The sequence below is a fragment of the Pyrus communis genome, chromosome 1 (assembly GCF_963583255.1).
Source record: "Pyrus communis chromosome 1, drPyrComm1.1, whole genome shotgun sequence".
NCBI classification, from domain to species: Eukaryota; Viridiplantae; Streptophyta; class Magnoliopsida; order Rosales; family Rosaceae; genus Pyrus; species Pyrus communis.
This window is the reverse complement of record NC_084803.1, coordinates 3,464,205-3,479,620: the sequence shown is the minus strand read 5'-3', so window position 1 is coordinate 3,479,620 and position 15,416 is coordinate 3,464,205. Positions and strand designations below refer to the sequence as shown.

The following is a 15,416-nucleotide window of genomic DNA, read 5'->3' as shown; positions in this document are numbered from 1 at the left end:
TATTCAAGATAACTCTAATGATCCCAAGAAGAAGAAAATAGAGCACACTCTTAAAGAAAGCTCACAAAACAAACTAATTAGCAAAACTTTTCTTATTTAGCTCTAGGCTTTGTTTCTCCTTGGATGATATACAATGCTTGGGGACTTGGGTATTTATAGCAAACCAAATGAAAGCTACACCACACACTTACTTCACCTACAACATCCACCTACTTCACCTACAACCTCCACTTACTTCACCAACCTCACACACTTACTTCACCTACAACATCCACCTACTTCACCTACAATTGACATTGATTCTCAACATCTTCATCGTTGCTGGTGTTGCTTCATCACTAACTATCCTCATATTTACAGTTATGTTCCTGTATGCACATAGCCACATCTTGACACGCGCAGATTCAGAAGCCTCATTTTAGACAAGAATTCATGAAATATTAGGAGTATATTACGGAAATGACCTCACTTCAGATACTTCTAAGAATAGCACGCTGCAAAATAGTGATCATGGTATAGCTGCGGCTGAATCTCCACCAAACAACAGCTGTCCCCCTAGGTCATACTCAAGCTTTTCCGCCCCCGCTGGACCGCACATTGTTCATCAAGAGCTGGTGGAAACTCCTAATTCTTCCGTGCATGGTGGTGATCGAAGTCCCAATGGTCAAACAACCCAAGACAGTAGTACTCATGAATATGGTATTGAGTTAACTTCCTTCCCAAGTGATGAGAGACAGACCTAAACCCTAAATTAGAATAGACTATTGCCCAAGAAAACAATTGATTATTGTGTCAATATTTAGGTAAAAAAGAAAAAAAAAACCTTAGCATAATTGGGAATATTTCCAACTTATCATGTGTCTAGAGAAATGCAAATATATTTTCGATTAATTTTAGTGTCTTTCAATAATTAGATACATCAACCTACTCATCATATAATAATCAGCAATGGAATATGAGTGTGTTGAGTAATCTCAACTACATTTCTTGAATTTTAACTGGCCCCGAATTCCATATGCTAGAAGAAAGATGACTTATTTTTAGCCACGTGTCTTGGAACTCGATTTTTTAATCTCATTTTACTCCCTGTAACTCAAAAGTCACCACTTCACTCCTTGAAACTCAAAATTCACTTCATCTTGCTACCTGGAACTTGATTTTGATCTCAGTTTGCCCCTTGAAACTTAAAAGATGTCTCTTTAAAACTCAAAATTCGCTCTCCATTGCCTTAGAAATGTTAATTTCTTATGTGGATTTGATTTGGGTGAGTTAGACTAATCATTTTTGTTTTTTCATCTCTTCAATTTCTTTTAAACTTAATATTCTATAATTGTTGAATGTTGACGCATAATGAAATTTATAATCATATTTATTGCACATGTAACATAATCTTAGTGGGTGTTGGTCCCACACATATTTTAGGAAGCGTAGTTAAAAATAAGCCAAAAAAGATTAGACAAAGCATTAGAATGAAATTAAAACTACAGAGTTAGACAAGTCTTTCCACACATAAAAAAGATAAAATTAAGTCTAACAAAATTGAAATAATAGACAAATTAAAGAAGAAGATGATTGTTCATCATCTTCTTGCCCTCCCACCCGAGGAGGGTGAACTTTGACCACCTTTTGAACCCCAGACCTGGGCTTTTATTACTATCACTTAACCACAATAGCCTGGGAAATGCAGTAGTTATCTTGCTATTCTTGCTGCTTAAACTGCTTCTGCTTTGAGGAGCTGAAGTTGTTAAATTCTGAAACGGATTAATAAACTTTGCTTTAAAATCTAAAATGGTCTGTGGATGTCCATATCAATTGGGAAATTTAGGGTTTAAGGGTGAAGGAAATGGAGTCACTGTTTTTTCTTGGAATTTGAAGGAAATATTCATGGAAGCAATCAGGCTTTACTATCCATTTTGCACTCCTACTGTGTAAGATGGGTCTGTAGACAGTGGATTATAATGGAGTTATGGCTCCACGAGGAGGGCGCAGTATTGGTTGATGCAGCCATGACAGAGATAACAAAAAGGAAACTACCTCAAATTTATGTAATAGTAGCTTAGCAACGGTCAAACTTGTGCCCCTTGATTTTGCTTTATTTACTCACTGCTACCACCAAATCTGTGCTGGGCTCTTTCATGACTCAATTTTGCTAGATTTACAACTCTACCACTCAGTTGAGTTTTGGTTTTTTGGGCCCAACGTGAGATTCGGTGTTGGTTTGTGCAGTGGCTGACACAGCCCATTGAAGAGGTTCAAGGCCTGAAAGGCAGCATGCCCTTTTTGCCCTCTCTGCATTCTAAATCCAACGGATGGACTGAAATATGGCAGCTAGCCGCATGGATATATTCTTCATCCTCTTCTTACCCGCCATGTATTAGGTACAGTTTTCGACGGAGTCGTGGAAAAGAGAAGCTGAAATCTGGAAAGCCTGGTATCACCTTATATTATTTTGTTTTATAGTTTGTTTTGTCAGAAACTCTAAGAACAACTTACAATTTGCTTAGTGAAATGACTGTTTTTTTACTCTTTTTCGTTTGTGTTTTATTTTTGCAAATACGTTGAAAGGCTAATTTTATGCAAATTCAGTATTAGACAAGCGTACAACAGACGAATCTCTAATTCAAAAGTAAAATTGTATACGAGCATCAATGTTTGAGGTAATAATGAGCATTCCCTGTAAGGTTGTATAAAGTTGGCCAGGCCAAATTTTCTTTATGCTGGGATATATTTAGCAGCATTAACCTATTTGAAAACTTAGATTTGCACAAACACAACATAATCTTTGCGAAAGGATGTATTTGAACGACATATTATATCATTTATATTAACAGATAAGCAATGCTCTAGCAGGAGCCAACACAAAAGACTTGATGAGGAAGCTATCAAAATTTATTTATGATGAAGAGAAAGCTCTTGAGATGAGGTTTTTATTGTTCCCTATTTCATCTTAGTTTTAAGCAATGAGAAGGGTCTTTATGATAGTTTCTAGATATGTAGATTGGGAAATTATCATTAAACTAAGATTTTTCGTGCACTTCCAAGGCCATTGTGTGTGGGTTGTACTTTATCTTTAGTGTGCTATTTGTTTTTTTTTTAAGTGGGAACTTTGATTGTTCAAAGTCCTAGAAGAATAGAAGATTACTTCATTTTTTTAGCCTTTGAATATGAATTTCCAAATTTAAGCCTCATCATATTCTAATGAGGACATCAGCGGAAATTACTCATGTATGTCTTGGATAATACATTCACCACCCGCAGCAAAGTGTGGGCACATCTTCTAGTGAGTCTTCTAAAATCCTTTCAAATCCATGAATGTTTGAATTAGGAGTTTTTTATTTTTTTTTTAATTTTTTTTTTTAATATCCTTTCAAATCCATATAGACTTTGCAGAATCTTACATAACTCTAAAATCTTTCACTTAAACCAAGTCGTTTAAAATCCTTTCATTGTCTCTTTGACTCCACCCCACTTCGACATTGTTGGTGGATCATCCCTTCGCCATCTGGAGGTGATTGATTGTTTCTACGAAGAGAATGTTAGAATTTTGGCCCTATTCACTGTGTTCAAATATTGCAGCTTAAGAATGCCATCTTTTTCATCAATGCTCCCCAATTGACAAAGACATTATTCCGCACATGGGATCCTGTAACTTCACAATTTGCTGATTTTTATGTGCTTCAAAATCTCTCCCTGCTCTTATTTTTTTCTGATGAGGTAAGCTAAATAAGATTATTGTATGACCATTCCAGAAAATTACTCTTTCAGGCCCCTGGAAGCTACAATATCCATGGATCATGAAGAAGAATCTTCGTTGGAGGTATGCTAATGTTACTTACATATCAGAGGTATGCTAATGTTTCTTACATATCATTACTTTGTAAGACGTTGTGTTTTAAATTTTTACTACCAACAGATTTAAGCTTGCAGTTTGTTGGTTGTAAATTTAGCAGCTTTCATCTCCATGCATGAACCTGAAGCTTTTCAGAAAGAATACGTTCTCCAAAGCTTGGTAATACCAGTTCCTCCATCCCTCGCAAAACACGAGTGAGCCAAATGACAACTTCAAGGCCAACAACATATGTAATTTCAACACTCAGAACATCCCAATTAATCTCATTGCCTGAATTCAAATCGCTTCCATTTAACATTCAACTGCATTGGGTATCCGGACATCCAATGCCTCGGTATAATTTATTGGATCGCAGAATGAGAACAAACGTTCTTCAAGAAGCAGGAGATAGCATCCGTTATTTGATTGTATCCAAGGTTTAAAACCACTACTTTTGTGCAGTTGGCAACAGATTCAGGAAGCTGTCGTTTGAATTGGATTTGATTTCCACTGACGTGTAAAGTTTCTTGGAACGATCCCATTGAGAATTGCTTGAAAGAGACAAGATTTTGGTATTCATCAAGAATTCACCAATGTCGGTATGCTAGAGCTACGATAAGTGACTTGTTTAATTCATACATGGCACCAGAAAGAAAACATGAAATTGGTTTTTTCTTTTTGGAGAAAGTGTGAATTGAAAGTTCTGGCCAGCCCCAGAGATTTTCTTTAAAAAATGAAGCTACAATCTCCATGGATCACAAAGAAGAAGCTTCATTGGAGGTAACTTTTTTTAGGTGACGTTGTGTTGATACCAGTTAATCAAATTTTTTTACCGTCGCCAAGTATGCAATTACAAAACTCTTAGAGCAAAACCCAGAAGTTGCATTTACCTTTCTGATACTGTAATCAAGGGTTTTCTTCCTTCTTTCCCTCTGAGAAATAAGCACGAAAAAACTACTAGTGTAAAAATATCACTATGGAGTATAAACTACGCTGTTGATTAATTTAATTCAGAAGACCAAGTCTCCTGCTAATTTGGGGTTTGAATTGAATTCGAACGTATGGGCTGATGCATGACAAGAGTGGATATTTACTTAAGATGCTGAGGTGCTACTGACCTTTGATATTTTTTAGGTCAAGACTCAAGACGAGCTGAAGCGGTGGATGTAGCTAGGGTGAAACTCTATTGTTGACTCACTACATCCACCACATTATTAGACTTGTGAGATCGTATATGTGCCACATCAACACACAAACAAAATTATCGACTAAATTCAGACGAAAAGACCACATTTGATGTGCGGTGGTCAAAGTCATTTATATTTATTGATTTTTATTGTTAGAGACCAAACTCACGAGTTTGGTCAAATCAAAATACTGTGTTAGTTAATTCTCTTCTTGTATACAAAACGAAAAACCATACACGCTTGTTTCTTAAGAATGAGGATGAAACTTCTTCAAATTCCCTCCTGATCAACAACTAGTGACTCAATGGTAAAGGAAAACTTCCTTATGGTCTACAGCATCAATTTATTCCAAACCATTCAAAAGAGCATTCGAACATGACCAATAATTATATGATCAACCCTGTTTTTCTTGTCTTCATCTTACTCTTCTTCTTTACCAGGTTTGGTCAAACCTTTCAAAAAATTTAACCATTTGCCAATTATAACTTTTAAACCCAAAAGTTGCATTAATTTACTTTGTGAGGAAAGGTCCTACATCGAAAGTTAAGCAAGCTCATTCACGAGAGTTTAAGGAGTTGGATTACTTCATATTCTCAATTGATTTTGTGGTAGAACCTCAACCTTGACTTCTCATCTAAAAAACCAGTACAAGAAAACTACTTAGTATGAAAAACCATACCAGCTTGTTTCTTAGGAATGAATAGGAAATTTCTTTGAAATACCTCCTCATCAGCAGTCAGCGATTCAGCAGTAAGGGACACTTCTTCGTTTGAAATATTCAAATTGACTGTTGTTACATTCAAAATCCTACTATCATCTTATAAATAAGTTTCTTAGTCTCCCTCACCCCCGGCCATGAATTCCAAACCTTCCAAGAGAGAGTATTCAAACATGACAAAAAACCCTATGATCAAACCCGTCTTTCTTTTCTTCCTATTCTTTAGGATTTTCTTCGTCAGGGCACAAAACACAACATTAATCCCAGTACACGTGGGAGTGGTTCTTGACTTGGACACCGGGTTTGGGAAAATGGGGATGAGCTGCATCGACATGGCCCTCGCCGACTTCAACACCTCTCGTGCAGGCTACAATACGAGGCTGGTCATGCACAAAAGGGACTCTGCAGAAGATGATATTGTTGCGGCTACTGCAGGTTCTTTCTCTACCTCTTCTCTTTTTTGTGTGTTCTTTTTTCTTCTCTTAAATATGTTTCACTATCTATTAGAATATTAAAGGTGCTGATTCCCAATTGGTTCAAATAGTCGGGCTCTTCCATGTTATTTGGTGTGGTTCGGTACTTTCACTTGGAGATGCTAAATGTCTGTGATCTGTCAAATCTTTTGGCTTGCTACTGTTTTTTGGCTGCCGTCAAATCTGTTTCAGTTCATACAAGCTATCTTTGCATTTCAAAAATAAAAATAAAAAAGTTTGTCAGTTTTCTCCAAGATTTTCATTAGAACATTGCTTTCGGGCAAGCCTCAATCTCTAGGTTTGTGAGTTTTCTACAACTTTACTCAATAATTTTATTGTTGATGTTTTATATAAGTTTGTTGTTATACCATAGATGTTTTATATAAGTTTGTTGTTATACCATAAATGAACTATTATAATACCTTTTTATATATATATGCTATCAAATTTCGAGTTTTGTTAACTAACAAGTGCGCGATGTTCTTGTTCTTTTTCAATTCATATATCTTTAATTTTGTTTGTTTTCTAAAATTGCTCGAACGTGGCTCATCCAAGTGACCCTGGTCGGTTAGGCTTAGTTGGGTAGAACCTAGTTTGTTTGGATCTGGTTGGGTTGGATTTATATCGTGCTCAACCATTATAATTTTCTAGAAATGCTTATTTCTAGCTGAAGTTACATCAGAGTTTAATTAATTTCCATTTTTCACCTTTGAAACAGCTCTAGACTTGATTAAAAATGAGAAAGTGCAAGCCATCATAGGGTTAGAATCATCAATGCAAGCCAGCTTTGTAATTAAGCTTGGAAATAAAGCTCAGGTGCCCATAATATCATTTTCCGCAACAAGCCCTTCTCTTCAGGGTTCATACTTTTTCCGAATTGCGCAGAATGACTCATCTCAAGTTAAAGCCATTAGTAGTGTCATCCAGGCCTTTGGTTGGACTGAAGCAGTGCCCATCAGCGTTGACAATGAGTTCGGAAAGGGAGTAATACCTTACCTGACTACTGCTTTGCAATTAGTTGGTGCTCGTGTGCCCTACTGGAGTTTCATTCCTTCAATCGCCACTGATGAGGAAATTGTTGCAGAGCTTCGCAAGTTGATGTCAATGCGAACCAGGGTCTTCATAGTGCATATGTCCCTATCTCTTGGGTCTCGGTTTTCCTCAAAAGCAAAAGACTTTGGCATGATGGATGAAGGCTATGTTTGGATAATGACAAATGGGATGACTAACAGTTTTATTTCCTCGAGTTCTTCTGTCGACATAGATGACATGCAAAACTTATGTTCCCATTACAAAAGAGCTTGAAAGTTTTAGAGCTAGATAGCAAACAAAATTCCGACAAGACAATCCAACTATCCCTAGTGTTAAACTGGATGTTTTTGGGTTGTGGACGTATGATGCCGCTTGGGCACTAGCCATGGCAGTTGAGAAGGTTGGAACAACAAACTTCCGCTTCCAGAAGATGAACGATTCTGGCAATTCCACTGGTTCGGAGAGATTAGAGGTCTCTCAAAATGGTACTGAACTTGTCCGAGAACTATCAGGTACAAGATTCCGAGGTCTTTCAGGAGATTTCAGCCTTATTAATAGGTAACTACAATCATCAACTTTTCAGGTAGTTAATGTGAATGATAATGGGGAAAGAGGGATTGGATATTGGACACCCAAAAATGGACTCGTAAGAAACATTAAATCGGACAAAAATACAGGCAGACACTCTACTTCTAATGCCAGTCTTGGACCTATTATATGGCCTGGAGACACCACCTCGGTTCCAAGGGGTTGGCAGATTACTGCGAATGGGACCTTAAGAATTGGAGTCCCAGTGAAAGAAGGGTTTGAAGAAATTCTAAGTGTGAAATATGATCCAAGCACTAATACAACCAAGGTCACTGGATACTGCATAGATGTCTTTACTGCGGTAATAGAAGAATTGCCGTACTCTGTTCCTCACGAGTTTCATCCCTTTGCAAGGCCTGATGGTAAGAAGGCTGGTAGTTACGGTGATTTGATCTATCAAGTATTTCTCGGGGTAAAAACTCCTATTCTAAGCTTTCTTTATTTCAGATTACATTCTTGATTTAGCAAAACTTTTCAATTGAAACTTTGGCCTTTTTACTTGACAGAACTATGACGCTGCGGTCGGAGATTTTACCATTAGGGCAAATAGATCCTTGTTTGTTGACTTTACATTGCCGTATATAGATTCCGGGGTATCAGTGGTCGTGCCTATGAAGGGAAACAATGGTGCGAAAAACACCTGGGTGTTCTTGAAGCCTTTGAGTTGGGACCTTTGGGTAACCAGCGGCTCCTTTTTTATTTTCATTGGTTTTGTGGTCTGGTTTCTTGAACACCCAAAAAACGAAGACTTTCAGGGGCGTGCACATCACCAAATTGGCGCAAGTATGTGGTTCTCCTTCTCAACCATGGTTTTTGCACATCGTAAGTTCCTTCATGATTAATTACACTTTACTGGTAATTAATATTTTTAAAACAAATCGATATATACTCTGTGAATCCAGTCTTAAAAAAGTAAATCCAAATGGTAAATGGGTTTTCTTTTGAATTTTAAATCAGGGGAGCGAGTAGCAAGCAACTTGGCTAGGTTTGTAGTGGTCATCTGGTGCTTTGTTGTCCTCATACTCACTCAAAGCTATGCAGCTAGTTTAACGTCATTTTTAACAGTCCAACAGCTCAAACCAGTCGTTACTGATTTAAACCATCTCAGGAGGAACGGGGACTATGTTGGCTTCAAATCAGGTTCTTTTATTTATGGAATTCTGAAACAGCTAGGATTTCAGGATGATAAATTTAGGACCTATCAATATGAAGAAGAATTGGAGGAACTTCTTCGCAAGGGGAATGAAAACGGAGGTATTTCTGCTGCTTTTGATGAAACGCCCTACTTGAAACTTTTTGTTTCAACTTATTGCTCAAAATATACCATTGTCGAGCCAACATTTGAAGGCAATGGCTTCGCATTTGTAAGTTCACTTGTTTCTCTTTCTGGGCTTCTCTCCTTTAACTAGTACATGTTTTCTGGTGTGGGACTTATTTTTCCTTTGGCTTACCCGCAGGTCTTTCCGAAACGTTCGCTTCTCACGCATGACATTTCAACAGCAATCACTAAACTGCACGAGGGAGATAAAATGAAGGCCATCGAAGATAAGTGGTTCAAGAAAAACGAAAGCTGTTCAAACTCTAACCCCGTGGAAAGTTCCAACACTCTTAGTCTTGATAGCTTTTGGGGCCTCTTCATCGTTGCTGGTGTTGCTTCATCACTAGCTATCCTCATATTTACGGCTATGTTCCTCTATGAGCATATCCACATCTTGACACGCGCAGATTCCGAAGCCTCATTTCGGACAAGAATTCATGAAATATTAAGAGCATATTATTACGGAAAAGACCTCACTTCCGATGCTTCTACGAAGAGCACGCTGCAAGATAGTGATTATGGTATAGCTGGGGCTGAATCTTCACCAAACAGCAGCTGTCCCCCAAGGTCATCATCAAGCTTTTCCGACCCCGCTGGACCGCACATTGTTCATCAAGTGCTGGTGGGAACTCCTAATTCTTCCGTGCATGGTGGCGATCTGAATCCCAATGGTCAAGCAACCCAAGACAATAGTACTCATGAATATGGTATTGAATTAATTAACTTCCTCCCCAAGCTATGAGAGACAGACCTAAACCCTAAATTAGACTAGACTATTGCCCAAGAAAGCTATTGATTCGGAGTAAATTATTTTGTAAATATATATTCTCCCTATATTGTTTTTCTTATCTTAATTGATGATTTATGACATGCAAGGGGAGTTGAAGAGATTGATGTCTTCCCTCACCCGCCACTTGCAAGAATTTATATGCAGCCGGAGATAAGTTCTCTGCAGGGCTATGTTCTCCCTGAATCTCCGCCTAACATTTTGAAAACTCTTCGACTAGATACTACATTAGTCGCTAAAATTTTCACTGCACATCTGCACTCCAATTGTCACGTCCCGATTCCGACATTCATCCAAGATCGACATATGATGTCACCAAATACCCATATCTCTAACCTACCCCACCTCTGGGATATGTCAAAGCACAACTAGATAATCGAATCACCTAGTAATTTTTCGTATACTTTATGACTACATCTAACATTCTCATTAGACTACCTACATACCATAAACAAGGATTAAGTCATTCGTAGTTCCCAAACACTACACTTGACTTGTATCACCGTACTTTTAAGTAGAAAATTATAGCTTTCATCAATCAATTATTAGAACTTGACAAGCATGAAATTACTAGGTTCAGGGCTACATATCAATCTCATATGACACTTAACATTTCCACTTCATCCATCACATAAATCACCATGTTTCCCACATAAAATCGCAATTCATAGCATGCAACATATTAAAGAACCAACGAAGCACAATATTAATCTCAAGCCACATTAATCAATGAGTCTAATCATATTAATACAATCATATCTAACGTCATTCCACAATCCCTTTAATTAATCAATTCATGAATCAAAGATGCATGATCTTAAGTCAATGCGATAACATATCATTTTACGAATTTAATTAAGGAACTCTATATAATTCCCTACTTGGATTATGTGTAATAAACATAGTAAATCTAATTTATATTCACAAGGTCTATTGTGGGTAATTCCCATTTACTTGAGTCTAGGGTTCTAGATTAATCTTATGGAAATGAGCAAGAGCAAGGATTCCAGACCACTCAATAGAATCCAATAACATCGGGTTCCAAACCACTCAACGGGACCAAAATATCAAGTGGTTTCTCGTAATCTACCCATACCTATCATATGTATAATCAATGCCTACATCATGGAGATGGTACGCTGGGCAAATCAGATACTCGGATAAGTTGTGAAGCTCCGTGGGAACCCCTGGAGTCCACCCATAGTCAACTTAAAGAATTTGAAATGGCGAGCTGTGTAGGTAATTGGTACGAAACTGAGTTTGCTAATTTCATGCTACTGAAGGTGCAGGGTCTTGCGCAAATCGTTTCAACCCCTCCCGAAGGTACTATGTTGGAGGAGGGGAATGGTCGGAAGGTAGAGGTATCCTAGATCTCGATGCGCATCGTTATTGGCAAGAGTCAGGGACTGGAAATAGTCAGGAAAAGATCGAGGACAGAGTTGGTGCGAGTACAAAGCTTGTATTGCTTTGAGCCCAAGAGGCATGGTCAGGGAAGCACAAGTTGTGTGTTTGAGTTCAGAAAACTGCTGAATTAGGCCAGCAGCCAGCTCCTTTTTCTTTTAGGAAAATTATCCTTGTCTTTGTTCAAGTCTTGGGTATACTTTACTGTGTTTTGTTTGGCCGGATTCTCTTATTGTTGAATTTGTAGTACATAAAACGGAGATCTTTCAAATTTCCGACCGTTTTGTTCACACGTTGCTATTTTGAAGTATCAGAAATTTCAGTTTGACCAATATTTGAACAATATTTGGTTTCCCAAATTTTGTACCTCGAGCAAGTTGCCACCATTCTCCGGATAAATCTTGTAAACTAAAAACCACAGGCCGTTGTATTGGTACCAACTGTTTTGGAACAATCAGTTAGATCTCAAGTGCTCGCTCGTGAAAAATGATGTGGAGGAAGTTTTGTATTTGGGCTAGACATGAACCGAGTCCATCAGGCTTCTAACAAGTTGGGCCAGTCCAATGAGAAGCGAGCCCATTTGTATTATGGTGGCCTGCTGCCGACTGTTTTTGGAGTAAACAAAAGAAAATGTGGTGGTGGTGGTGGAAGCTTGGTAATAATGGAGGACGGAAGAAGATGAGGGAGGGCCATGTTAGTCAGCATGTTACCATGCTGTGTGTTGACATTCGAAATTTAATAGACAACGCCGGCCATGCCCATTGCCCATGTTGCCCCTATTTTCGGCAAAAATGTTTTAAAATACACCTTAATTTATACTACAAATACTTTCACTATCTTTATGTTTCAATTTGATTGCCCCTACCACATGTGAGTCCTCATAGGTCCCAGTGAAAGCATTCCAATCAGGAACCACTTACCAGTGAATGGTCAACATGTTTGCGTACTTGACACTGAGATTCTGAGAGGTGGTAATGAGCTGTGAAAGCTAAAACATGAGAGGGAATGAATTGGTATAAGAGAGATTGCATTCAATCAATCTAGCTAATTTTCAAATTTTCAGGTATTAAATTACGGATTGTAATGTGGAATCCAGATATTGGTTTATCACTTCGTGTGTATTGGTATATTTTAGACATGCAAAATCGAACCCAACTGTTTGCATGGAAGAAGAACATCCTAAAACCCAACTGTCGTTCTCTTTCTACATAAATTTGGTATAAGGAAAACTCCACTCCACTTCTACTGTACGCCACTATCTATGAAGATTGGAGATAACCCTTGCTAAGGGCAATAAGAGCTTTATAAACGTGTCGTTTCATGATGTAGTGTCTTGATAATAAATGGCTGGTGAGAGTAGGATTAAAGCTCTTTTAATTAGGTTGCATTGTAATTTGTAACTACAAGCTGCTTTCTTTAGTTTTAGAATAATGCTACGTAAACTAAATTTTAGAAACTAAAATATATGAAAGTTGACGATTGGTTTATTACTTATGCGTTATAAATGTGCCCATTCCTGTTAGTGATACATCATTTAGTTTCTAAATTTAGTCTTCCTAGTATTATCCTTATTTTTAATTATCTCTTGTATCAAATGAGTACGAATCCCCCTATTTAAAGGGCTCCAAATGTATCTTTAAGGTAGTCAATTAAGTGAATTATAATCAATCTAAGAAGAGGGTGAGTTTTCTCCTCCTTAAAATCAAGTGCGAGACTTAGTCATGTTGAATCCACGATCAACGACGTCGAACGAATTCGTTATCCTTGGTCGAGTGATTCCCAAGTTATCTCCCCCGTCCTTCGGTTCTTATTTGCGTCATTTCATGTGTACAAGCAAACGTCGTAGTTGCCTATTGGATCTAAAATCAAACTCGGAACTTCAGGTGCAGAGAATGAACACTCTTTCCAACTCCTTTTTTTTTTTTTTTTATCGAAAGATATTATTTACTCAAAGGGGAAGAGTAATAACGTGATTCAAATTCGTCTTTAACAAAAATAAAACTTAAAACAACTTATTTACAAGTAAAAAAAAAATTACTACTAGAATATAGTACTAAATAATAATAATTTTTTTCCTTCATATAAACGGTATTGAAAAAAAGGAAATCAAACTCAAAATTTCTGAGCGTGAATAAATTGTTTTTCACAACCGAGTTGCAAATAATTAATCGCTAACCCTCTATTTAATCCAACCACAAGCTCACATTTTTGTCACAACCACCGCTTCTATTCTGTCTGTTTCTCACACGCAAACCCATCACTCAGCGACGCGTGCCTCGAGATCATGAAAAATGAAAATTAAAAATTCAACAAATAAAATTTCTACACAAAATACCAAGAAACCTGCACAGGATGATGAAAATATCCCACCCAAATAAAAAGGAGACATAGAAGCACACAGAAGCTTTCTATTTCTGCCCCCCTTCTTCCTCTCCCCATTTTTCACCTTTCTTCCTCTCTCTCTCTCTCTCTCTCTCTCTAAACACTGTCAGCCATGTTTGAAGAATCTGTGACATCCCTGCCTTCTATTTGGGCTTCCATGAACAGCTGGTTCACTCCAACTGTCCTCTTCCTCCTCCTCAATGTCATGATTGGCACCATCGCCATTGCTTCACACTTGGGCTCCACCCAGAAACACCAGGACCCGCAGCAGCACCAGAACCACCACCAAGGCGGAGGCCTCGCCAGATCTCCATCTATGCTGCAGAGGCTCAAATCCATCAACCTCTACCAGTACAGATCCCCGGAGCCACACGCCACCACTTTCGAGCAACACCCAGAAACTACCGAGGCCACACATTACGCTTTTAACCACACCCACGAGCTCGAACAGCTCCAATTGACCAGATCCCCTTCTCTGCTGCAGCGGCTCAAGTCCATCAATTTCTACCCATCTCAGCCCACCGCCGCCGCTGCCCCTCCGCACAAAACCCATGAGCCGGAATCCCACTTCGAGCAAGCTCCCGAGCACGACGAGTTCCCAGATGACGACCGTTTTGAAGAACACGAACACCCAGAACCAGAAACTCCAGACTTTTCAGAAGCAGGGGATAAACAGAGCAGTCTGGAGGAGGTTTTCAGTCAGCTGAAGCCGTTGCAGGACCACCATGTGAACCGGACCAAGTCGGACACCAAGCCGGCGTCCGGCGAGGTGCCCGCCAAGCTCCCGAAGAAGATGAAGAAGTCTGCGAGCTCCAAGTCTGCTTTCGCTCACTTTCAAGAGGATGATGTCGCCGAGATTCGCCGGCCGGCGACGATGAGGGAGAGGAAGGTGGCGAAGGCGGCGGAGGACGACGACGAGGTGGATGCGAAGGCGGATGATTTCATCAACAGGTTCAAGAACCAGCTGAAGTTGCAGCGGTTGGATTCGATCATAAGGTACAAGGACATGATTACTAGAGGGAGTGATAAGTGAAGGGAAAATTTTAATTATTTTCTCGGATTGGGTGGTTTTTTTAATTTTGGTTAATTTTGGGGGTCGAATGGATGCAATGTAGATCTGCTCACTTCTCTTCTGCTTTGTGTTTGTACTATTTGTTCAAATATTTGCCCTTTATGACGTCATCTGGTTCCACCATAGTGTTACCAAATAACATTGTGGGAAGACTTCATTTTCCGCGATTTGAGGGTATTTGGTAAAATCTTATTTGCAGCAGTGTAGAGCTTGTATGGCTCAGATTAATTCGCAGTTGGTACGTGACGGAACTGTGATTTATATGTAAAAAGAAATGACGAGTCTAAAGTATTTTCCATTCAAATTTGGTGATGAAAATATTTGTTTTCGACAATCCTGCCTACCAAGTATTTTGAACAATCTTCAACCGTTTGATTTTTAAAATCAATGCTTAATCTTCGTTCATTTTCCAGACTGTTGATTAATTTGGCGTTATTAAAGAAAACATTGGTTGAAAATATCTGGTTAGTTTTCTAACCTTCCACTTCGTTGTAGCCCATGTGGGTTTTGGGGCGTGGTGGAAGGAGAGGTAGCTGGCATTTGGTATGGTATTGACTGTAAAAAAAATTCATAACTTGAAGCGTTCTGATTGTTGCATGGAGTATGTTGCTCGAGTTGTTAAGAACGTC

General features: G+C 38.6%; 1 protein-coding gene and 2 pseudogenes across 1 annotated transcript; all 3 read left to right on the top strand.

Moving 5' to 3' along the window:
- The window catches only part of LOC137711727 (glutamate receptor 2.8-like), a 6,002-nt pseudogene extending 5,259 nt beyond the window's left edge, over positions 1-743 (top strand).
- A 1,810-nt stretch (positions 744-2,553) lies between these two features.
- LOC137711652 (glutamate receptor 2.7-like) lies at positions 2,554-9,900 on the top strand (annotated as a pseudogene).
- Positions 9,901-13,551: 3,651 nt separating this feature from the next.
- Positions 13,552-14,954, top strand: LOC137744380 (pathogen-associated molecular patterns-induced protein A70-like). The gene has a single exon (XM_068484213.1). The coding sequence runs from the start codon at positions 13,828-13,830 to the stop codon at positions 14,746-14,748; it is 921 nt and encodes a 306-aa protein (XP_068340314.1). The 5' UTR covers positions 13,552-13,827; the 3' UTR covers positions 14,749-14,954.
- Positions 14,955-15,416: the final 462 nt, after the last annotated feature.